This window comes from Halichoeres trimaculatus, unplaced genomic scaffold (assembly GCF_033239565.1).
Source record: "Halichoeres trimaculatus isolate MK-OKI-2021-1 unplaced genomic scaffold, fHalTri1.1 fHalTri1_scaffold_9, whole genome shotgun sequence".
NCBI lineage: Eukaryota > Metazoa > Chordata > Actinopteri > Labriformes > Labridae > Halichoeres > Halichoeres trimaculatus.
This window is the reverse complement of record NW_027437188.1, coordinates 25939992-25965656: the sequence shown is the minus strand read 5'-3', so window position 1 is coordinate 25965656 and position 25665 is coordinate 25939992. Positions and strand designations below refer to the sequence as shown.

The window sequence follows — 25665 nt, the reverse complement described above, 5'->3', positions numbered from 1 at the left end:
TTTGACTTAAAATTATAGATTCAAATGTTTGGGGCACGAGTTAAGAATAGAAAGCATATCACTTGAAAATGGTGTTGAGTTAATGCTTTATGTTCCCTTTAACTAATAAATAGTATCCCGCTAGATGTCCACATAAATGTATGAAGTATTAAAATCTAATTTTTAATACTGATTGGGCATTTTATAGAAACATAAAAATGTATTTCTACTTCAATAATTGTCAGTGTCACATTGGTTTCATGAAGCCCATGTCTAGCGCTGCTGGTTGGCTTCAATGTGTGGAGTCAGTCAGCAGGGGGCTGTGGAAGTACATGTGAGAAGAGGTTGAGAACCACTGTCAGACAGGGTTTCATTACTGAATGCAGACAGCAGAAACAGGAGGCAAATGAGACAGGATGCATAAAATAGTAACTTGTTTTATTCTTTTTTTAACCATGCCACCGAACACTGACGCATACAGAGTTGTGCCTGAATCCACACTGAGAAAAAAACACTTTCACACACTGTGTTACAAAGCTGTAATGAAGAGGGATTTTACTGCACGCATGGCAAGAAGAACAACCCTGATTGGACACCAGGTCGAGCTTTGATCTGGCCCTGAGGTAGACAGACATTGACATAATCTAAACAATGCTAATCACATCGTTCTAGGACACATCAAATAAAAGGACATCTGCATTATCACAACATAGAAAGATCAAAGAAAAAACCCTTTTCAAACAAAAGTGCTCTATTTCTTTTGGTCCACCGAGGAAATCCATTTATAGTGCATGTTCATGTAGAATAGATACAGTGAATGTGTGTTTTCATGGCACTGAGTGTTGTTGGCTACTTAAGGAGGCATTGTTCATGCCCACAGATGCCAAGATTTGCTATACACACTTTTTTTCATCCAAAGATCTCAGTCCATTGTCACTTTGAAGGGAACAATTCGAAGCAAGTATACACTTGCCTCAGAGTACCAGCCACTATCACAGTATGTTGCCTCTGGTTGCGATGTTCAGACAAAGTGGATCTACATGGCAGTCTATCTTTAATTAAGGAACAAGAAACAAACACCCAGAAACATCTACCAATAGCACAGACCCATGTACTCAAGCACATCGATGCTCTACTTATAAAAGAGGCACAAGGGAGGGGTCTTGATCAAATCAGAGACTTATAAAACACACACGTTAAGATGTTTCTCAAATCATACCAAATGTAAACAGATAGCAAATTACTGTAATACAAAAATACAACATGTTTTATTCTATAAGGCCTGTATAGGCTCACATAAGGGAATAACATACAATGACAGTTTGTACATTACAGCTACACTAGAACTGACAATAACCTGCTCATAGTGATTCAACGTCAGAATTTTCTTCTCTGCTTTTGTAAAAAAAAAACTTTTTTTCTGTACTTTTCACCTAGAAAATTCTGATTTTGTGATTTTAGAAGACATCTATATATAGTTAATGATACAAAACTACACGTAAAAGCCATGTGGAGGCTGTTTGCTTTTTTTTCACACACTGTTTGACCATTTAAATCATGATTTATCTGTTGGAAAAAATAAGAGTACAGATGGATGAGTAATTTGCAGTAGGTTAAAACAAACGGTGAAAAGTGAAGAGGTAGAGCTCGCTCTACTAAAAATCCTCCCGAGAGACGCCGACTGTGTGATGAAAACCAGCACATATTTGGTAACAAATAACAACATATAAATAGCAAAAAAAAAACCTCTTACATTGCAGGAGAAAATCAAATTGTAAGCCAGCTACCTTGAAATAATGTCATCCACAGCAAGAAAAGACAAGGCAATTAAAGAGATCAAGCGTATGAGGTCAAAACGTGGCAGCCATTCAAGTAAAACATGCAGGAAGTAAACAACTTCAAAATAAAAACCCAACAGCGAGGGGCGAGAAAAAAAAAACAAGAAGTCACAAGAATTCAGGAGAGCAAAGTGTCGTAAAGTTCAGCCTTCATGGAATTATTTTCAACATCTACTGCACAATCATAAAAGATGACCCATGTTGTCTGCTTTAGCGATCAATCAATCAACCAATCAAAGAGCTGCTGCTACACATACAGGTCAGCAGGCGCAGCCTCTGTGGCTTCAAACTGAACCACAGTGGAACCATTAGAGTTACAGTTTCATTAAACTGTGTGTGAGGAAGGAGGATGTGTTTGTGCGCACCAGGGCTGAACAAAAAAAACAAACAAGGTGTTTGGGAACTATTTGTTGATCAATCATTTTAGACATATTTTTGAGTTTTCTCTGTTTTTATGTCATCGTAAGCTGAATCTCTTTTGGCTAGACTGTTGGTTGGACAAAAATAGTTACTTGAAACTTGCGCCCTGACACCAAAATGTGCCTGACATTTTCAGACTGAAGATTCATCACTCAGTAGTAAAAATAATCTAACTGATAATCAAACTGATCACTTTTTGAAGCCCGAGTGTCAACACAAACTTTTTCCTTTGTTGCATGTCTCTGCTGTCAGGTAAAAACCTTGTATCTCCCTAAACGACAACCTCAACAACATCCAACGATACATTTTTTATTTCGTCCTAAAGCAGTCTGATTTTTTTTGTACCTATAGATTAACATTTGTAATCTCCCAGAATGAAAAATCAGCAAACACTGGAGTTACGAGGTTTTCACCGGCAGTGTGTCAGACTGTGCACGAGTCCAAGTCCCGCTCAGACGTAACAGACGTACAGGTAAGTTTTTTCTATCCTCCAATCTGCCGGCACGTCTTCCGGTTTGTGGCCCTTCATGTGCTTCTGCATGGCGGCCAGGCTTGGGCAGAAGTCCTGGCAGATGGTGCACTGGTACGGTGACGCTCCGTTGTGAGTGCGCAGGTGCTTGATCATGGCCGAGTAGTCTCTGGACCGTTGGTGACACAGCTTACACTCGAATGGCTTCTCACCTGAAATATTCAACAACGCAGCATTAACCTTGTAGACCTGAAGCCGAAGACGTGCCAGGTGACGGAGGATTCACCTCTAAGACAGTTTACTGTACTCGTGGTGCTCTGAGGTGTGTTTGTGCTCGAGGATTAGACTTTTACTGGCCTGCTTTTAGTTTGACATCAGGTATTTTCACCAGTTTATACCATCCACCATAAAAACAATGAGGAGTCTGTCTGAACTCAGAAAGGAACTTTATATGGTGTTAAAACTAGACTTATTGCAGATTTTTCAGACTACTTCAGTAGTTAGGTGTTGAATTAAAATGGGCATTTTGATAAGCTATTTTGATAAGCTATTTTAATAGCGAACTACTGACCAAACAATCCAGTAGTATTGCCCCTACATACAGCAGAAGATAGACAATCAACGACTCATTGAGTGCAAAGTTGTAGTTGGTATTGTAGGTATTTTTTTTATTTACCCAGGTTGGTCCCAAGGTCTCAGGGGAGACCTGGCTAAGACGAGCTACAGACACACAGGGAACAGAAGTAGAACTGACAAGCACCAAAACTTTCAATAATGCATCAACTAAACATCAGTTGTGTAACCAGGTTTACAAAAAAAAAACAAATTGTTAAGAATCTGGTTTAAGGTCATTCATTTTAGATTTAAAAACATTCAGGGACATCAGGTATTAACTTTAAAGTTATTCTGCAGTAAATCACAGGCGGAGGGTGCTGAATACCAAAATTCCCTTTTCCCACTTTTCGTCAATTTTTTTCATTCATGCTTTTTGATGGAGAGCATAAAAATGTTCTTAGAGCTCAATAAAATCTGTCCAGCACTTTTCAGTATGATTAAAACACAAAGGTATGATGTACAAATGGATATGATCTAAATATACAGTGCCCAACAACTTTATTAGAACACCACTTAATGTAAGGTGTTTCCCACCACTGTCCTAAATGAACAGAATATAGTCGACTACCAAAACACATTTCTGTATTGGTTAATCCACCAGGATGATCAGCTCTTGAATTATATCAAATTGCAAAATTATATATGTAATGCTCTCATAATTTTTTTGTTGCTGTTATCCATGAATTCTCAAAAGTACATTTTCACATAAAGAGCAGATTTGAATTTTTTTGATTGACAAATTAAAGTTTTTTACTTGTGCTCCTGAACAAAAAATGTGTTTTAGTGGTTGTTTGTTATTTTTTATTATAATCTGAATTCTCAGAGAGTTCTAGTTTTTTTTGGCTCCAATTTCGGGAATAAAATCATAAAATCAGTTTGAAAACTCCTCACTACAGATCAAAATGTTGAAGTGGGAAAAAAAATTGTCTAAAACAGAAGCAGAGTTAAAGCTCTTTGTGGTGCTTGGTGGTTTTCTTATTTTATGACAGGTGGTTAAGCACTGTATGTAAGTTTACACCTCATTTTTTTCATGGAAAAAGTTCCCCCCAGAACTCTCCTGTGACTGAATCCTCTGCTCTCTGGAGTTATTAAGATGTTATTGTGGATGATTTTTAATATTCAATGTTGAAAAGGATTCAGCCCTCAGATGCCCTAAAAACACGGTCTAGCAGTTATATCAAAGTACAAGAAGTGGTGGTTAAAAACTTTTTTTTTTTTAAATAATAATTTTCAAGATGTGAGAATAGTCAATTATACTATTTTTCTATTTTAAATATTTAACAATTAATCAAATATTCAAAAAACACATCTTATCTCTAGTGTTAAACATTAAGTGCTTGGACCTAAAGGCTCTGTCAGTTCTTTCTTCCTTATAAATACTGAAAAGCTGCTGAATTACCACATACATTTTGTTGTGATGTCTGGATTTCACGCACAGAAGGGGGAAAACTTAGCAATTTAATGAATCTTCACATTGGACATTCTTCTGAGAAACCTTAGCTTCAAACTAGCAAACTGACTTGGGGAAAAAATGATAAAGGGGTGTTCATAAACTGACACAGCTAAGCAATGTGCATCTAAAGAATTTTCACTGTTGCCCACAAAGTTGGAATTAAATATTTTCTACCTCTTCTTGTAAAATAATAGTGATTTGCAAAGGTTCATTACAGGTTGAGTTTCACTGTTTGAAAGAGATTAAAAAGGAAAGTTTTGAAAAGATCACATCATGTTGTCACAAGCTTTTCATGAGATGAGTAAAAAAATATTTCATTTCAACTTTTTGAGCAACACTGCATTAATGAAAGGGATTTTTTTAAGCTAGGAGTGAATTTAAAATGAATACTTAAACAGACAGTGTGTCAGAGTATAGTGGATATGTTGTTTGGTGAAGTAGAATGGTTTATCTAAAAGGAGAATAAGATGAATTCATTGTTTTTAGTCCTTCAAAAAAAGAAACAAATTATACATTCATCATCTTTACCATCTTTTATATTCAAAGAATTTATTACTGCCGCCGAAAAAAGCATGTAACATGCTGCTCTCCTGCTCCTCTGTGTGTTTTTCTCTGTCTCCTCACCTGTATGTACACGGTAGTGTGTTTCTAGCTGGTGTTTGAGGCTGAACCTCTTCCCGCAGCCGTTGCACTCGTAAGGCTTCTCTCCTGTGTGGATGCGTTTATGGCCTCTCAGCGTGCCGTCGTCTCTGAAACAGCTCCCGCAGAATTCACACTCAAACGGGTGATCGCCTGCAAAACAAAGTCGTGTCAAAACAGCGGCCACCAAAACCAACACAGCCCGTTACCCTGACGTGGCATTAAAGAGAAAACTTCATGCTTGTCACGGCAGGGTTTGGGTGCACATGAAGCCGCATAGGTCAAACAGTGACGGAGCCCTCTCTGCACATGCATATCAAGCGGGGGAATAATGTGCTTTCAGACGTCGCTAATGTTATGACACGAGGACACTCCTTTTGGCGGTCTGCTAATAGCTAATAAAAGTCCTCCAGGCATGTGCTGCTCTGTTCTCTATACAGTAGTTAATCTATTTCTCTCCTAGGCTGAGGATTTGACTCATCTCCAATGACCTATGTGCCTCATTATCTCAGTGTCCACAGCAACAGCCAAGTCAGAGGATACATTGCTCTCCTCATTACAGGCCGATTCTCCCCAATCCCCCCACCCCACTGTGGAGCAGATGACATTTACAAAATGTTACTTCCAAGCAGAATGGCATACAAACAAGATACGCTGCCATGGCCAAAACTCCCTTCACTTCTGTCTCTTCACATCAATTATGTATTTCTCCTGTCTAGACATCAAGCCGTCGTGACAGCTGGGAGTGTTATTTAAGGTAAAGGAAGAAAGGGGGACATCTTTTCAGTAAATATCTCTCCGTCTCCCGCGGCTCTAAGACTCACCCTCGGTAGAACACACAGACAAGTCATTTCCATTTGCTTTTCCTTCAATATTTATTTGGGTTTCCTCTATCATTTTGGGTGAACCACACTAGAACTGACAGCCGTGAATTGCAGAAGCCCAAAGGCTGTCTAAGAACCCAAAATATAAACAGGATGAAATTGCCCAAAATATGCACCGGCCATAACGGTACAGTGCTGTCATCAGAGAGGTGAGTCATCTTATAGAGAGGGGAAACGGAGGGTGGGAGAGGATGCATGCAAATTGACTAAAACCTTAAAGCGGTTACCTGAGGAAATTAACCCATATACCAAAATAAATGCAGCATTTCTAAATAGAACATTTCCTCTAATATATGCATGCGTTTAACACCACACGTCTGTTTCATGACAGGAAATAACACCACACACATCGATAAGAGCGCCCCCGATGCGTCTGTCTTACCCGTGTGCGAGCGCAAGTGTCTTTTGAGGGTGGTGTGGCTGGGGAAGGGGCGCTCGCAGTGGCTACAGATGTAGCTGTGCATGCCTGCGTGGACCTCCATGTGCTGCTGCAGGGCCTTTTGGGTCTGGAAGCGCTTTGCACACAGCAGACAGAACACCGCCATGTCAGTCCCTGGAGAACGCACAAGACACAGACACAGTTATTTCAGTACCGTACACAGACAGGGCCTTAAGTGGGGAAACTGGGTCACTTCAACTTTGTGTGAGTCCTCTGAGGGAAAAGCTTCTTTCAAAGAGCAAGTGCCTCTACCTAAACTAACTCCCCTAAAAGCCCAGAGGCACTTTCAACTGTGAGTCTTTATGCGTTCTATTTTAAACCATGAAAGTCATTGTTTTCTTTAAGAATTTCCCACACAATGCACAGCATGCCAATCACACAATCAATGGCTCCTTCCTGGTGTGTTAGATGTGTAATTATTCTCTTCATTCCCCATCAGGAGTCAGCTCCAGCCTGTGAAGTCCTCTGTCTGTGTGCTCAAAGAGCGGCTGATAGTAGCTCCACCCTAAATGATGCCTACACTATGCGCTCCGTGCAGAATGTTAAGTAGTGATATCAAGCCATTAAAGGCAGGACTGCAGGAAAAAACACAATCCAGTTTAATCCTGTGTGTGACCTGGCATCTCTTTGGGGCTGCTTTCCTGTTGCACAGAGTGTGGGGAGGAATACAGATAGGGAGACGCTGGCAGGGTAGCTCAAGTCAAAATGGCTCTGTGAAGAAGATCCATTGGCTGTCATACAGTCAACACTTGATCTACAGGCTGTGAACGCCAGCTCTCAAATCTGCTCTGGCATTTACACTGATGTATATTCATATTTGTGGCAAGACAGAGGGACTGGTTAATCAGCGGTATTGGACATAATGTGCTTGTCCTGCAGAGTGAGGCTTTAATGTGAGATTATGAGCTCCTTATTTCTCTGTCTGCTCAGGTTGCAGATCATTTACAATGCTAGCAGGTCCCATTGCTTCTGACTCAGATTCAATCAGACATCTCCAGCGGAGGATCATTAGTAAACAGAGGACTGTGCCAGCACTTCATTGGAATTCAAGTGGGGTTGCTGTGTCGCATTTAAAATGCAGTCTGATGAGGTCCACTAAATCAAATCATTTGTTACTGTTATTGAAGTGCCTTGAGGCAACTGGCAATTAAATTGGAATTAACGCAGGGAAAGGGATACAGCACACTCATACTAAGAGGGAAGAGTGTCAGACACTCGCTTTAGGTTCGATCAAGTTAACAGACAAGCCTGTTCAGAGTGGAGAGAAAGGGAAACAAATGGAGCAAATTCACATTTTCATGGATAAATCAGACACATCCAGTGTGTATTGTTTACTAATCCACGTGTCACAATTTGCTCAAACAAAGCCAGACGCTTTTTTTAGCCTTAACATTTCACGGATAAATACAATTTGGCACTAAAGCATCCTCTTTGAAATTACTGTCCCTTTTTTTGTTGTTTTTTTAAGAGTTATAAAATCCTCCTGACACTAATAGAACTGATCATTCTTAATCATTAACAGGAAAGAAGACAGGATGAAAGACATTCCCTGATCTTAACAATCCCGCGTGGAGGCGATCCGCTGAAATGAACTGCACCTGTTCAGAGGCTCAGGCCTGTGGACTTTTTGCACAAAGGGCACACAATGAGGTCCAGGCCCTCATTGACCAAGCCCATTAGTCATAGGCTCCTTGTGCAACTCCTGCAATCCCTGCCTTTATGCTGTCACCTAATGACCAAAGCCCTTTTCTCACCCACAGATCACAATATTTTAGTCGGAGACAAAAGATCCCTCCATTCTCAACGCCTCTGCACCCCCTCCTCCCCCTCCTCCACCTTATCCGCTGACCATACAGGAAAGCCTTTCACTGTCTACCCAGCCTCACTCTCTGCCTGACTCATACATAACTAAAGTAAGCTCTCTTTGCTCTGCGTATCAGTGATGTCTGGATAATGATCTTGCTTTTAAAAAAAAAGTGGCTGAAGACATTAAAAAGCACAGATTTCAGTCTCTGCTTGATCTACTTTAACTAGTTTGTCTGGTGATATTCTCTGCAGCCAGCAGGGGGAGTTCTTTCTGTTCCAATGTGTCCAGGTTAGTTTAGCTGCAGGCAGAGAACCCTCAACAAACTGAATAACATATTATCCACCTTGTAGATACTTCAAAGCTACTTTAATCATCGTCTCGCCACTCTTTCTTTATTAAGTGTAATATATTGTAAATGCTTGTTTTAATGCAGCCTGCGTACTTTGTTCTGTCTGCTCTGAAAGTTTAACATCCCCCCTGTCTTTGTGCAGGTAAAGCAGAACTCCCTGACACACTCAGAGCAGACGTTCACAGATGTATATCCTGATCCTTCTGTCACCAACAATACGGAAAACTTGAGTAAAGAAATGTGACAAATATTCTGTCACAAGCGTCTCACTCTTGATCTCAGGTTGACACACAGTGACAACAGCTCAGGAGTCGTTTTTTGGTTTTATTCTGCGCAAGCGGTGCTGAAAATAAAAATAACAAATAATATCTTGAAGTGTAAACAAAAAAACAAAAAAAAGAGAAGAAGCCTTTGGAGCCGAGGAAGTGTTTGTGTGCGTTAGTGGTGGCATTTCGCCTCGCTGCGCTCTGTTAACTTTTCAAACAAAAAGGATTTGCAGTTGTAGAGTTTTCCAGTAAGCTTTGGTAATAAGTGCAGAGGAGCTTCTTTATGAGAGAATAAGCCCTAAAGTTGGCTGTCATTGCCCCCTGCTTTCTCACCCTTAACCAGACAATGGGCCTGGGATTTGAGTTTTAAGGCACAGGATGACCCCTGACCCTTGGTCCTCAATGGGGTAAATACCATGTAATCAATGGTATTCCTCAAAGGCTTCAGAGTTGACTGGCTATTGTGTTTGGTGGGAGGGAACCTGAACAGCAGGAATAATGAGTTACTTTCACACACGAGGCAGAAAAATATAAACACGCACTGTGTGAATCTTATTCCACAGAGTTTAGTCGGTTTTAGCTTGTTTGCCGAAATATTCCCCGTTGAAATGACGCACGTGCTCCTGTGCTGGAAACATCCTCTCCCTTCATACATCTGCCGCTTATTCAGCCCGGGCTCTGAGGTGGGAGCCAGCCACGCTCTCACGCTGCCTAAGAAACAAAACCCATGTGTCTAGGCAACCAGATAGGATCATGGTCCTTGTTGGGGTGAAGTGTTCAAGCTAATCCCTTCATTCACAAATAAGCGCAGCCTGTTTCTTTTCAAACACTGGACAAAAGTTTTCCCACCCTGAGAATCTGGGAGTAAACCCACTGCAAATTGAACAAGAGTTTTTATTCAGTGACAACTGCAAATCTGTATAATTTCTTCTGTGTTCATCTTAACTTCAGCGTCTAAAGCCTGCAATTAAAGTGACTTATTAGGGAGTCGTTTGTCTTTATATTTGCTGCAACACATGGTAACAAAACATTGTGTGATTCACAAAACTGGTGTAAGGAATTTGATCTTATGAGTGTTAGCTTGAATAAGTATTCTCAAAAGGACAAAGAATTTCACTTCACACAGATTTAACATCTTCCAGTCTTACATCATGGCTGATCACAGTGACTAGCAAGATTCTGCAATGTGAAGTCACCATAAACTCTGTCCTCAGGCCGTGCTCAGTACAGTGCGCCCACCGTCTGCCGTCTCACTGATATCCCCCAGTTAAACACACACACACGCACACTCACACACAGTCATGCAGGCTACATTATGTGCTGGACCTCACATGACCCTGTGCATTCATGCTACTGTATGTGCTCATGCAGACACGGCTGTGATGTGGCAGCGCTGTGAGAGCAACAAACGCTACAGTACCTTAAACAACCCCGGGCGCTCATCGGTAGACTGCTAATCTACCCGAGAGAGGAACAAGCGACTTAATAATTAATGCAACAAGAGATACGTTGCTCGTGTTTAACCACCATCCAATGGATCGGTTCATTGAGGTCACGCGCTGTTTCGTTCGCCTCAATTCCTGGAATGTTTACAATAATACCTCTACCTGCTATTATTCACTATATGTTAAAGAGACCCGGCATCCCAGGGATTTGAATGAGATGACAGTCAATGCAAATAAATACAAGGGGGCATGGTGTTTAAACAGATCACAGTTCAGTTCAGTTTAGGGCTTGTATGAGTTACAGCTGGGTATGAGCAGGAGGGAGCAGAACGTTGACGGAGCCACAATTAGGCGAGCTAAAAAGGTCTGCATTAAGAGGCTGCATTGTAAAGCCTGTGCTGTATGTGAAAGGACTACAGGACTGTTTAATTAGTGCTTGGACAGAAGGTAATATTATTCACTTGACGAAGCAGCCTGTAATGTGTGGAAACAGTGCAGCTGCTGTGAGTACACAAAGGCACCACTCTCACGGCCTTTGCCTTGCAGGCAAGGTGGCAAAGTGGTCTGCCAGCGTGGTTCGAAGCCTATACGGTCAATTTCAGTGCGTGCGGTAGATAAGCTAGAGTCTTGGGTTTTTCCAAAAAATTGAAATCTCGTTGCCCCAGAGCCTCGACTTGCTCTGATGAAACAAACCCCTTTGTTGTGAGAGCGGTTCGGAGACAGATCCATTCTTTTATTTTAGGCTCTGACAAGTAGGTCAGAGGAGACTATGACAGAGCTGTGGTGAGGAGTAAACAGCAGCACATGATGTTGTTTTCCTCTCTCAGTCCTGGCATCCAGCACCAGCAGCAATCCTCCTGCCCCCAGGAAGTCCTTACATACCCCCTTCCCCCCTTCCCTTCCCACACTCCACCCCACCCCCAACAACCCCCCTTTGATCTCCAACTTAAGCCACCCACGGCCATTCACCTCTGACATATCAAACTGGCTAAAGAGCCTTTAACTGTAGTTAGTGTTGCCAAATTGCTTTAGAGTACGATCTCCCAAAAGTGGTATTATTTCTCCTCCTGAGGAGGTGGACAGCAGCGCTGCAGCTGCTGAGGTCTGGCAAGTGTTAATCTGCTAAAAGGAAACTCATTTGGCTCACTGGTTATGCCACATGGCAAATTAAAGCCCAGGCTGCCCAGTCGGCACTGAGGCACGGAAAGATCCAGTGTTTTAGGAGGGGAAAAAAACACAGGTTCAATATTTATTCAGAGTAAATCTTTGCAATGAGTTGAGCAATATCACAGTTTCCTCACATCACCTCAAACAGCTGATAAATTACCTGTAGCCTGTGACACTGCGATATGAGTCAGTAAATAAGGTCATGCGTCACAGCAGGCCGAGCTGAGATCACGACAAAATGCGAGAGTGATGCCCTTCTGTACCTCATTGAGGAAACACTGCCAAGCTGAAACCGAGATCTGGATGTTTACAAGTCGGAGAGATGAGGGTAGAAACTTCTGGGCAACGCTGACACCCCTCCATGTCCACAGACATTAAGAATTCATACTGTGTGTGCCACCTGGAGTTACAGTTACGTGCCAATGCTCCTGAGAGGGTGATCACCTTTCTCTGACAGTAGCAGAAAAGGTGTCGATTCAGACACTGTCAGGCGTATGTAACCTCTGATGACAATACAGGACAGATATGGCTCAGACATGTGTTTTAAATATTACTCACTTCACGATAGGGAGATCAAAACAAGTAGTACAGCCACATTTCACGGCATGGCTTTGAAGGACGTCAGTAATCCCAATAAACTAATTTTAGATCTTAAACTTCCCAAATATCTTCTAGTTTTCTTCCCCTGAAGCCTTGTTGTTGTCAGTGTGAACCTTAGCTTGTTGTGTGCACAGTGTGCCGTCCATGTGCTGATATTATACCCTGCTCAGTAACCAGTCTAAATAAGATGACAATGCTTTGTTTCCACTTTCTCGTCCTGAAATCTAAATGACAATAATAAAAATACTCTGAAATCTAAACAAGGGCTTCAGCAGTTAAAAATCCCCAAACTTACTATGGACCTCTTGAATTGAACACTTAAACAAAGGCTCTTTCGGCACACTGCTGGTGGTCACATCATGTGGCAGGACTGTGAACACTAAAAATATCTAACTTGTTGCTGATGGTCATGTCTTCTTTTTTATTTGAAGTGGTGATATTAATGATTTAGTTTCAAATTCTGTTTCATAAAAGATCAAAATGCCTCACAAGAGCTTAAAACTACTTTATCTCATCTTTCTCATCAGTATTTCACAATAAAGGACCGCAGGAACTTTTCTGGTAATTGTAGGAACCCTACCCCTTTATATATTGATTCCTCACTGTGAAAACTACAAACTTATTGAGTTCCTAGAACCTATTTCAGCACAAAAAGGCCTTTGAACTTTCAATATTTCACTGGAAGCATTTGCGAAAAAACACTAAACTGTGGTCGGTGAAGGCACTTAAAATTGTTAAAACAGAGAAAACAGATAAACAGATAACAGAATCAAATAAAAGGACAGACAAAGTCAAGTTTTATTGAGAGTTAATGTGACAGAGAAGCCTTTTAGTGGTCTGAATGTGGTGAAATCTAACATTCAAATCTTTGAAAGCATTTTCTGCCAGAAGAAGAAACTCAAATTAGACTAAGAGTTATGTTGTGAAGTAAGCAGCTCAAAAAACTGTCCCCTTGGCTAACATTACTCTACAGTTCACATCAGCCGTCACCATGATGGTGCAAATAAAGACGGGAGAGAAGTCCCTGGGAACTTCAGAACTCTAATGTTACATTTTGATATGGTCACAATAAATGCTTCACAACATTAAAACTGTCTCACCACATTCTTATCGTAAATATCGTAGGAATGTCAGAACATGTTAGCTGGTGATTGTAGTGATGAGGAAGTTGAACATGTGAGTCACAGGCTTTTAAATAAGTTCCCCAAATCATTTTTCTCTTCTGAGCTGAGTCAGTGTCGGGAAATACTAAAAATGTCAAATTTTCAAGATGAAGTCTTCAGCTGACTTATTTTGTCAAACTAACAGCCCAGTGACATATGTTGAAAAAGACTTATTCAAGAGGTAAGAAGAATCAAAAAGCTTAAACATATTCATTAAGTTTTTGATTCATGGTTTAAATTTCTGTTCTTTTTATGTTTATTGTCAAAGCTGGTTTTGGCTTCATTTTTGGAGGCTGGATTTTCTGTTCATGGACAGGAAGTAAAACATAAACAAAGGCCGGTTGGTACATCCGGTTAGGTATTCACAGTGTAACAATTGGCACATGATGTCTGCATTTGTTTCTCAAAGCTCTAAGAGTGATGTGTAATTGTGATAGCCACTACCAAAAAATTAGCTTCCTTTTTAACTTTTTCAGTCATTCCAATAGACCCAGCCTCCTCTTGTGCGAGTTTTTTTCCCCTTTTTAATGCTTTAACTGCTTTTCTGATGCCACTGACTCATTGTATTTTGGGTGTCTATTTCAACAATGCTGCGTTCAGTTCACCACAAATTCTAGCAGCTAAATGTTTGTATTTGTATTTGACTCTACTATTTACTCTTTAGGTTTGTATTTTTAACTTTCTGCTCTCAATGGAGAAATACGCTGTAAGCAGTTAATCACTTCAGCATTTGAATAATTATGAATGACTGGAATAAATTAAGGTTTCAGCTTTACATTAAATAAACCAACCAGTCTTTTCTGCATGTCATTCCCCAATCTCACCGAAATAATAAGTATTTATATATAAAAAAGGGGTCAATATCTTCCTCCTTTGCTTGGAACACATACCAGCACTGCAACGTGTCAATATTTATTGAGTTTTCATTCATTTCCTAATTTACTGTGTTAAAGTATTTTTACTTCAGTTATCTTCCTCTAGCATCTTGTCTTGCTTTGAGACACATTTCTCATCTTTGAAAACTAGTCTGGAGTTGAAAATAGGTGTAAAATTGTAACTGGTCATCAATAAATGTGTGAATGTACGATGATAAATCTTTAATAAATGTACAATGGTGATGAAGTAGTTTCTGGTGAAATAACAATTTCATAGAGGTATTAAAACTGCTTACTTGAACTTTTCTGATGTCTTTACCTTGGCGCCGACACAATTGAGCAAGCTCACTTTGAATCAATGCTAATTAAAAAATCCAACATTTCTGAAAAGCTGAGATGTTGCTCTTGCAGCCAAGTTGTGGTTGTTATGGTAATTTCACTCAGGCATTTAAGGAAGCCCACAAATGCACAGAGTGTGGAGTTGGTGGGTAAAAGGAGAGCTCAGAGTTAGTCTGAAGTTGCCATAAAGCAGATCCTCCTGGGTTATAAAACCTCCACTCTGTTTTCCCTATGATTTTGAGAAAGAGCATTTTCGTGTGAAAAACTACTCTACTTTTTTAGAACAGTGTGCCAAGTAAATCAATGTTCATAATATGTAACATCCTTTTACAACAAAGTACCATGTTGTGTTGGTACTTTGTATACCGTAAGTGTCATATACCGCGTAACATGGTGCATGTTTTTTTAGTGCTACTCTAGAAAAGTGTACCAAGTCATCTTTGTACTGTGTGTGTGCATGTAGAACAATGTGCCATGCTTTCTTTGTACTGTACAGTGTGCGTGACCCGCTGAATATTTATCTCCTCTACTTTCAGTTTGTCTCGTGATGAGGAGCAGCCCTCCTCAAGTGGTTTGTGTGCTAGGAGAGGGAGAGGCTGTGGGGATGCTGGAGGTTCTAGTGATGATGTCAGAGACTTTTTTTTTTTTTTTTAATAAGAGACAAAGAATAATTAAAAATGTGATTGTACACATGTTTGATAGTGCTGAAATTTGTTGGCTTTATTTGATTGCAGTGTTTTCCATTTTTCCTTTGTTTTTCTGCTAAACCTCTAAAAACAAATTCTATTTTTGTGTTTTTCTTCAGTTTAAACTGTTTCATTCACATGTAGTTACTTGGAAGTAACTCCCAGTTATTGGGAGTTCCAAGTGCTGCAGAAAAATGGGGCCAAAGAACTTACCAGACTTTTTCTTACCTTTTCTCAAATCAAAGTAAGCAAAAAGTCAAGATAGAAATTTTGAAGCTCAGGTGTCAAAGAGGTAAAGATAACAAGTTATTCATTTTCTTTTTTTTAATTTGGCTCTTTTTTCCATAAATCAAGTCTCCATAAACATCCTTCCTAATAATTATTTTGTCCAGACTCTTGTTACTAATAATACAATAAGTCTGGGAATGTGGGTTTTGTGAATCGATATAAAAGTTCAAAACAACTCAGACTCCTCAGGCAGATTCTTCCAAACTCAGAGCCCTTGTTCTTAATCACATGTCGACTAGACAAACCACAGCTTTTGAGAGAAAAAATGGATTTATGATGAGGCTGGCTTTCAGTTAAAGACATAGAGTATAAAAGAAAGAATGGAAATAAAATAGCTTTCACTGTTGGAGTTGATAGAAAAAGTGTTCATGTTGTTGTGAGTGTGAGGTAAATAATCCCACAGGTGCTCTCAGGCAGGACGTTGGGAGGATAGTGTGTCTGTGAGGCTGTAATGTTGGCGCGGTAAAGAATGGCAAAGTGGCATGCAGTGGGTTTGGATGCCAAGAGATATTAGTGGGTGATATGTGAGCGGCCCTCCCACCTCCCTGATGATAAATTATGGAGCATCATGACAGGAACAGTTTAACCCAGCCAGCATGACAGGCAAGTTTAGAGCCATGATCACAAGTGCTGTAGTCACGGCTTACTCGACAGCTCGACGCGTGATGTCCAGGTTCAACTCAATATGCGTGCATGTGTGTGTGTGTGTGTGTGTGTGCGCACGTGTGTGTGTGTGTGTGTACAAGCGTGCAGTGTGTACCTGTGTGTGTTTGCCTGTGGGCTTCCAGAGCATCCTCGGAGGAGAAAGTTGCTCCACACTGATCACACACCAGGGCCTCTGCAGGAGCTGTGGAAGAAATCACATTTCTGAGAAGGTTTTCTTGATCAGACAGTAAGCACGCGTGTTTTGGAATTGCAGAGCGAGTCAGTTCATTTAAGCATTTCCTGAGAGCAACAAGAGGGGAACAAAGGCTCCCTGTTTGAAACGTCACCAAAGACCCTTGCTTGATGCACACTTGTGCTTTTCAGGTGTTAACACAAGGAAGCGAATTTGGAGGATAAAATAAAAAAAAAAAAAACACAACGCAGGACAAACAAAAGCACCAGACAGGGTGCAACGGCCCTTCTTCTTGACAAAAAAGAGCCAAGCCGAAGAGTTTTATTTACCGTGCCCTGTTATCAGTCTCTGAACAGTGAGCAGACTGTCTGCCTGAGAGGCCACAGAAGGACTGGGTGTTCTCTCTACAGCAGACGCTTCCCGCCTACGGCACATCCCTTTATCAAAAAAAAAAAAAAAAAAAAAATGTTCAGAGTCAACACCCCAAATCCCATTGCATACACTGTAACTACACCACCCAGTTCACCTCTGGAATGCCCTTGTCTATTGTGACGAGGACATGAAAGAGACAAGTATGCAGACTGCTTGCAGAAATGTTCAATCCTTGTTCTGCACTCACCTCACACCTGCACAGACAGACACATGGGGACAGATAGGCACACACACACACACACACACACACGCGCGCGCACACACGCGCGCGCACACACAGCTGTTTGGATGTGGGTTGGCTCTCACAGAGATGTAAATCGGTTGCAGATCCATACTGGCTCAGGGCTCATTCACTGATCTATTTTCTGCTCAGCTGGCTTTAAATGAAGTTAAAATGACTCATTAAAACACCCACAAGCTTTGGGAACTCTGAGCGCTCCAGCCTAAATGTGGTCCTCTTTCAACTCTTACGATGCCTCTGTAACGCAGACACTGTGCCACTGTTCCCAGAGCTGCTCGCAAATAACAAAAAAAAGAAGGCCTCAATCTGTTCATTTCTAAAAACAACAATTTTTGAAAACAAACCGTTACTGTTTGGGAGCGAAAAATAAAACTTGGGAAAGAGTCGTCGTCTTATAGAGTAGTAACACCAGAGCAATGTTGTAGATGCTGATGTTGTGTGACGCTGTCCAGTGTGGTGTGTTGTTTTTGTGAGAGATTGTGTGATAAGGGAAGAAGAGAACATAGTGCATTGTCTTGTGCAGTCAAAGGCACGGAGTGTGCTCTCATCCATAAACCATCAAACTGTCTCCAGACGCGGCTGCAATCGTCCTCCATCAAAACACTTTGTCTGGCATACCAAAATAAGAGCCAGCATCGAGCTGAATACCAAATCAGCCCATTAGAGCGGTGGAGCACTCGCTCCTTAGCAACCAGCGGGATCTAAGGCTGCTATACCGAAATACACAGTGACAAAGAAATGAGATCCACATCTCTTTTTTTGTAGTATTATGGGCTGACACGTTGGGATGTGGAGAGTTTATGCAAAAATTCAAATTAGGTTAAAGGTGCTGCTGTTTGTGGATGGATGTCAGTGCCAATTGAAAATCACAGCGTGTCGTTGAGGTCTGCGAGTGTTTCAAGACAATACGTACGTTTAGGGTTAATGCAGGAGGTTTAAAGGAGACGACTCAGGTGAAGTTTAAAGAAGCACACTCTCTCTCATCTGTCAGCAGAATGTCATTCCAGAACAATCCTCAAAAAGCAGGCGGAGGGGACAGGGACCTCGCCTTGTCTTTACACAAATTCCATCTGAGCTTTGTGTTTTAGTTTCATTTTTAGTCTCTGATCTGTCTCCCCCACCCCCTCCTCCCCTCCCTGCCTCCCCCCCTCCCTCTGCTCCTCTTTCTCTATTTTGGATAAAGTAGCTGGGAGAGCAGTCAGGTCTGATTAAGTCTGCATTTGGGTACAGTGTGTTCCTGGACACACATCTGCGAGCGAGCCATCACACACGCTTCGGAACACTGGCAGAACACCCAGGCCTGCCGGCAGCTGATGATGTCATCACTCAGAAGGGGCAGAGCTGGCGAGCTGCCAGAGTCTCCGAAAAAACACAGAAACGATTCAAACAGAGAGAGAAAGAGAGAGACAGAGACGAGAGGAGAGGAGAGGGGAGGGAGAGGTACACAGACCTAAGCTTGGAAAAGAAAGCATGATCCAAGTATTCGGAGCAGCACTAACCAGGAGGAGGAGGGGGGAAGCAGGGGTCTGTAGTATGAACAGGTGCATTTGAAAGGCCGCACTATCAAGAGGCTTCAGAAGCACTGAATACTCAGAGATGAGTGTGAGAGTTACTAAGTACCTGTGTGAGACAACATGTGCATCCTCAGCCGCATGCTGTCCTGGAAGTGTTTGCCACAGTACTCGCAGCCGTGGCCCTTCTCCTCGTTATGCAGCCTCCTGTGGAAAGACAAACACTAATGTGAGCGTGTTAACACAGACGAGGAACAGAGCGAGAGACGCGATCATGATAATAAAAGTATCTCGTTTCTTTGCCTTCCTCCTTCTGTAAGGTCTCCCAAACCCAGAAGCATCATTGTCCTCGTAACAAGAGGAGCATGTTTTAATTCAGGCAAGAATCCCTCGCTGAATGCAGCATCATTAGTGTAAGAGGCCCTTGGAGTTGTGAATCACAACGCATGAATGCTAAAAGAACACAGACAATAGGATATCTGGCTAATTTCAGAGTGCAGACATACGCGTGCCTCCACCCGCCAGCACTGCAAGACACAGGGCATACACACACACACACACACACGCATACTATCACACACCAATTACATGCACTCATACTCACATCCCTGTGTAACATGCACACACACATACACTCCTCCTGTAACCGCAATGAAAGGGAGAAAAGAAGATGATTCGCTGAAGCTGCGCCGAGAGCAAAACCTATCATATCATATCACACACATCCAAGCATGCGAGGCATCTGTACTGTTATCCTTACATCACCCCGCTAACAGCAGAGGAAACGGCCTCAGAAGAGTCCACGGATAAACACTGTGTGGTCAGGATGAATGAGTCCCATGATGAGGTTTAGCACAAATTAGGAGGAAATGATATAAATTTGTAGCCTCATTAATTTTTTATTTTTTTTCAGGGGGGGGGGGGGGGGCTGGTCTAACACATATGAAGATGTTTTATAGATGTTAATTCACTTGAGCCCTCAGAATAACTTGAACTTTTGGTTTCCTGGTGTGCAAACTATGCAGGAATAACATTTATATGACTTATTTCTCTGCATTTTTAAGTATTTCTTAAAGGTACGAATGCAGAGCATGCTTCTGGCCAAAAGGTTTAAGGTGCAGACTGTGATATCGTAATAATGTCAGCTTGAATCCAGCATGGAATGTTTGTTGCATCTTTCATAAAGTCCTTAAAAACCCCTAAAATACTACAAAAGGCAGACAAAAAAAAACTCCTTTAAAGGAAACGGGTTAATTCTTTTGCCTACTTTTCCTCCATTTATCATCTTATTGGTAGGTCCCTTAATCCTTTTTAAATGACCTGAAATAGACTTCCAATATTTGAAATGCCAAAGGTATCTTCTTTCAAAATATTGCAAATTTTTATCATTTTTTTCCTTCTTTTTTTCTACCAAGACAACTTTTATTTCCTGTCTTTTTTTGCACAAAAGCAGATCCTGTTGTTAGTCTTCCAACAAACTTACAAAATGTCAATCTCCAGATAAGGTGTGTGCTCAGTGACCTGCTCACACACCCACAGCAACTTCACCTCAAGCTCCACCACCAACGCAACTTCTCCAACCTGCGGACATCAGCCTGTCTCCACGAGTAAGAAACACACATCACCTAACTATCCCAAAGGATGCTCTGTTTCGCCAGGCTGTTTCAGTTCAACTCTGGAGCAGCAAGAGGCTGAAATGTCAGCCACGGGCTGAGACGAGGACAGGACTATGATCCTAATCAGGGATTAGCTGCATATCAAGACTTCAGGCTCACAGATTGTCTTGTTTCTAATGATTAGTGATGAGTCAAACACTGTCAAGCACGCACGATTATTAACATCTGCAGTCAAATTAATGAGAGTCTTCACTGAGTGAGTGTGTAACTTTCTGAGCGCGATGACAAATCTGAAGTGACAAGCTCGTAAATAAAGGAGGAATGAAGGAAAAACAACAGAGCGAGTCGTTAAGCAGAAGTTATCCATCATGTATCTGAAGCGTCCAGCCCGGTCCCCGCTGAGAGGCTCCTCTCCGCTGATGCAAAGGAATGCATATCAAATAGCCTGCCAGCACGCCCGTTGTGTGAGGCACACTTCTGCACAAATAATCAAAGGGAATCTAGAAAATCAAGCTTCTTTTAAATAACAGCTTAATGTGACACCAAGGCCTCTTTATATCAAATCCACCTCAAAGACACGATTCAAAAAACTTCCCAAGACATCTCGGAGCAGGTGTCCCTGAGAATGCATTTACATATTTGCTGTTGCTCCTTCCAGCGTGTAACTCGTGAAGTATTTTAACAGAATGGAGAGGAAAAACCCGAAGCCCAAAAACTGTTCAATTTAGGAGAAACATGTCAAATGTTTTTTTTTTCCCCTGACAGCAAAATCAACGACTGAGCTCACATTCATCAAAGCACACATGCACCACCCCATCCCTCACATCTTTTATTAGACAGAGCAGACCTTTGTGGGTAAAAATGATGCACAGTGAGTGAAACAGTGTTGTTGTTGTAATCTGCAAAATGTCAGAGACTAAACTCTGCCTACATTCTTCAGGATTTACCAGGTGATGATAAAATTCTAGACTTTAACGAGACAGAGTTTCATTTTCTTACTTTTTCCACAACTTCATCTTTTATAATTAATCTGAAATATCAAATGTATGGTGTGTGTTTGGTGTGTTGTACCTGTGCTGCTCCATGGCCTGCCTGCTGTGCAGCTGAAGCCCACACTCCCCACAGTACTGCTGGCTCGGAGTCTGGCTCTCGTGCCTCATCCCTGCTGCAAACTGGCCCAGTCTGTTCAGAAGCTCCCTGTGCAGCAGACCCTGGTGCAGCAGGCCGCTGTAGGCCCTCGGGTCCAGTGGCACACCCAAGGACGGGGCCACTGATACGGACACTGGCAGCATCCCCTCCCCTGTGTGATTGGAGGGCACAGAGTAAATGGAGGCCAGATGTTTCTCAGCTATCCCGGGGAAACAGTCCAGAGAGTTCCCCACAGCTTGTCTTCCGTCCTCAGGACTTGTGTGCAGCTCTCGGGCGCTGGTGATCACACTGCCCCTCAGAGGCGTCCCAGGGCCCTCATCTCTGGGCTGATCCGACACACAGCTTCCCTCCCCGGTGCTGGAGGACCTTCCCTCACAGCCGTTGGCATCATCTACCTGCATGTTCTCAGATTTTATATTTCTTTCAGGATCTAGAGATGCAGAATGGGACTCTGTGCTGCTGTGCTGAGGCTGCTGGGAACTCTCCATGTCCACCTCAGTGCCCAGCTTAGGGCTTGATTCAGGAGGTGCATCAGGCTCCGGACCTGGGGAGCTCCTCTCTGTCATGTGGTACAGGGCTAGGTGGTGCAGGGCATTAGGAGTGGTCCGAGTGGGTCCATCCTGTATGGAATGCTTCTTGGACATCAACATGTGCCTCCAGTGCCGGGCTCGGCTGTGGTCAGCGTGCTCTCCAGAGCTGTGATTCCTCACTGCCACCTCCTCGCTCTCCTCTGCCTGGATGGTCTCGAGCACCTTGAGACACTGCTCCTCCAGGTACTCAATCTCTAAGATCTCGGCCGCATACAGCAGGTCATCTAGATCCTCTGCTGTGGCCTGGAGCGAGGCGGTGTAGGCGTACTCCAGGATCTGCTGGAAAGTCTTTGGGGACAGGAAGTCCAGGGCGTAGCGCAGGCTGCTACGGTGGAACAAGATCTCAAACATTTTGCTGGTACAAGCCAGGACGGTGCGGTGCGCTGGGAACTCCTGGCCATCCACCGTGATTATGACATCACATAAGGTGCCGGTCAGACGCATCTGGTTGGCGCGCTGCAGGAGCGTGCTGGGGTGAGTGGGGTTGTGGAGCTGGAGGACACCCATGTTTGTCAGACCCGTATCCACTCGGACCTTTGCTGAGCCCGTGCATGAGGTGTGGCTGTCCTGCCTTCAGCTGGTTGTGGGTCTGATGTTTGGGAACAGAGGGAGAACAGAGGATCATTAGTGTGTGTCTGTAAAAGCTGCTTAATTATCAGTGCACACATCTATCCATCAATCACTCAGAGGTGTTTTAAAAATATGTTTCAAAATAACATGAATAAAAAATGATAAATTGAATGTATTCTGAGAAAAACATCCCTCTTCTTGATCTCTCTGGGGTTTTATTATTTCATCCCCTCTACATGATTATTTATTTTAATCAAGACCCAAAGAGAGACAACAGGTCGATACGCGCAAAGCAACAGTTTCTATTGCAGGTGATTAGTCTGAGGTCTCGTTGAGAGCGGTCACGTCGCTGTAATAACGTCTGCATACTGAGAGGTGACGGTCCAATTTATCAAGCTCCTCACACACACATAGACACGCGCGCGCGCACACATCGGTGCCCTCAACAGGTAGGACCCGCGATTAACAAACGCCTTTAAGGACTGATTAGTTCATTTAGGCAGCGCACGTTCATGATGAGACACGTTTACACAATTAAGGCTCTCTCCTGAAAATCCTTGAATAAGTTATCAAAGTATCCAAACGATGAACGCATGAAAACGAAGCGCGAGCATGGCACGCGCACACGTTCTCTCAGTAACATTAAATACCTAAATGACAGAGTGAGTGATGGATATTCTGTGTGTGATGATTAGAGCTGTCGGATCACTCGACTGATGCTGTGACAGGCTGCATCCTCAACTAACCGCAACATCAGAGCGCATCAGGTGCACACGCACAATTCCACCTTTAATATCCAAACACATTGCGACAAATTAACCCTCTCCACGCGCGCGTGTGTTAAGTGTCTGCACTGTGTTTGAGGGCACAAGCGCGTGCTGTGCGGAAAATAAAAGACCCAATTTATCCCAAAACAGTCCAAAGATCCCCGATAGAGTCCGTGCGTAATCAAGTTTGTGAAATCATGAATCAGGCTGCGGACAAACTTAGCTCGGTTTCCACATGACTGCATTCAAACCAAATGATTCAAACACCAGCCAGAGAAGCAGCATTTATTCTAAACATTAATTGTTGAATAAGTCAGACAGAAAAGTAGTTAATCAGAGCAGAATAAGAGGATGGAATAATGAGACAAAATATTCAAAAAGTATCAGCTGTCACAGTTGTTCCTACCTCTGTCTCCTAACGTCCTCCGCTGATTATCCAGGCAACATCATGGTTACACATTTCACAGTACCCGCTCCAAACTCAGTCCTGCTCCAAGTAAGCAAATCATCACCTAGCCGCGACAGTCAAAAGAGCGGGGGAAAGACAACACTTCCGGATACCACTTTCAAAATAAAATGTGTTTGCAGATTTCAGAGCCACGTGTTAGAAGGGGATGGGCTGGGTTTATAACTGTGGAGTGAAGAGCTCCTGAAAATAGCTGATTACTTAGATAATGAAGCAGGAATAACCAGTAAATGTTTGTTTCCTGTGCACCTGGAGAGTAGAGTAAGAAAAATATATCAAATTGAGTTGTATTTAATAAAAACACCAAAGGGAAGACCTCAATTTATAGTTTTAACAACCTTTTTACTTTTGGTTGTACTTTTATATTTGCACATCATACAAGATTAGACTTCAAGCCTTTGTGTCGTGGAGGTCTTTGATATACCATCGGTTTTATATGGTTGTGAGGTTGTGGAACAAAAACAAGAGAGAGAAGATGATGATTTGGATTCTCTAATCAGATCATTCTATTTTTTTTTTCACTTTGATACTGTTCAATAAACAGTAAAAATTGCAGAGATTAAAACTGGAAACAATTTTGAAATCCCTTTTCATGGAAATGCTGAGGAAGGTGGGGGAGGGGAGAAAGAATGAGAAAAAAAAGAGAGTAACATAACTCTATCTTGTCACTGACAGGCGGATATTAGGATTGAGTGGAACTATCCTTCTATCCTGAAATTGTTTTTGATTCCTGACATTTTGAAGGATTACTTTGAGAGAGATACACATTCTTCATAAAGGATTTAAAAGACAAACAGGCTTTGATTTCGTGTGGCCTCATGCTCACCATGTGTTCACATTGGGATAAGAGTCTCAGTTTGTCCTCGTCACTCCTGCCCTGAAGCCTTGATTTTTTTTAATAGACTGAATTATTTCTGGTAAGTGCATCTCTATTTTTCAGATATAACACGCCTTGTAGATGGAGAAATACCACTGTAATCTGTCTTTGGGAAATCCAGCAAGTCGTTTTTTTTTACAATGAAACACTGACATCATATAAAAAACAAAGAAGCACCTTAATTAAGTATGACGATACTCTTAATCTAAGAATCTGTATGTAATATATAGCTTCATATTTTGACTGCATTCAGTGACTTAAAAAGTCTATGATATTATTGTAACACTTTGCCCATTAATTCTTCACATAGATATTACAAAAGTATTAAATATCAAACACCAGTAGAAAAGTTAAACTACAAAAGAAAATCCACTTTACATAAATTTGGAGACATCACTCAAATTATATTTATATTACAAATGCATTATATTATTAAAAAAAGTGCAAATGCATTATCATTTTGTAATAAGTATGATTGTTACAGTGTTTGTTGACCTTTTGCTGGAGTTAATAACTTGAATAGACTTTATTATTTAACAAGGTTAGATATATCTAAACAACCTTAAATTCAAAAGTGGCAAGTAACAGTTCTGGATTTCATAGGAAAAGTATTCTAATAACAATGTAGTGAGTGTCTGTGTTTTGGGGGTATTGTTACTTATGAAAAAAAATATCTAATATAAGGGGTTTCCTTACTTTTCAGCTGGCAGCCCCAAAAATACTGGAGCTGGAGACCCAGCAATCCCCTGCCACAGGGGGTGAATAAGCCAATCCAAAAACAGAAAAAAAAAACTACAAAAAGAAGAGAAGAAAAAAAAAGCTTGGGATGATTAATGTAGCTTACCCGTAGAAAACAGGACAACCTTTGTCAACACATTGTGTTTTCA

At 41.8% G+C, this 25665-nt stretch overlaps 1 protein-coding gene across 1 annotated transcript; it reads right to left on the bottom strand.

The window, feature by feature from the left end:
- Positions 1 to 417: 417 nt before the first annotated feature.
- Positions 418 to 23986, bottom strand: zbtb16b (zinc finger and BTB domain containing 16b). Its single transcript, XM_074680033.1, has 7 exons — positions 23842 to 23986; positions 21431 to 22687; positions 18853 to 18950; positions 16482 to 16568; positions 6680 to 6850; positions 5399 to 5566; positions 418 to 2918 (listed from the first exon to the last, which is right to left on the bottom strand). Exons 2-7 carry the CDS (start codon positions 22603 to 22605, stop codon positions 2689 to 2691), a joined length of 1929 nt encoding a protein of 642 aa, XP_074536134.1. The 5' UTR covers positions 22606 to 22687; positions 23842 to 23986; the 3' UTR covers positions 418 to 2688.
- Between the last annotated feature and the right edge of the window lie 1679 nt (positions 23987 to 25665).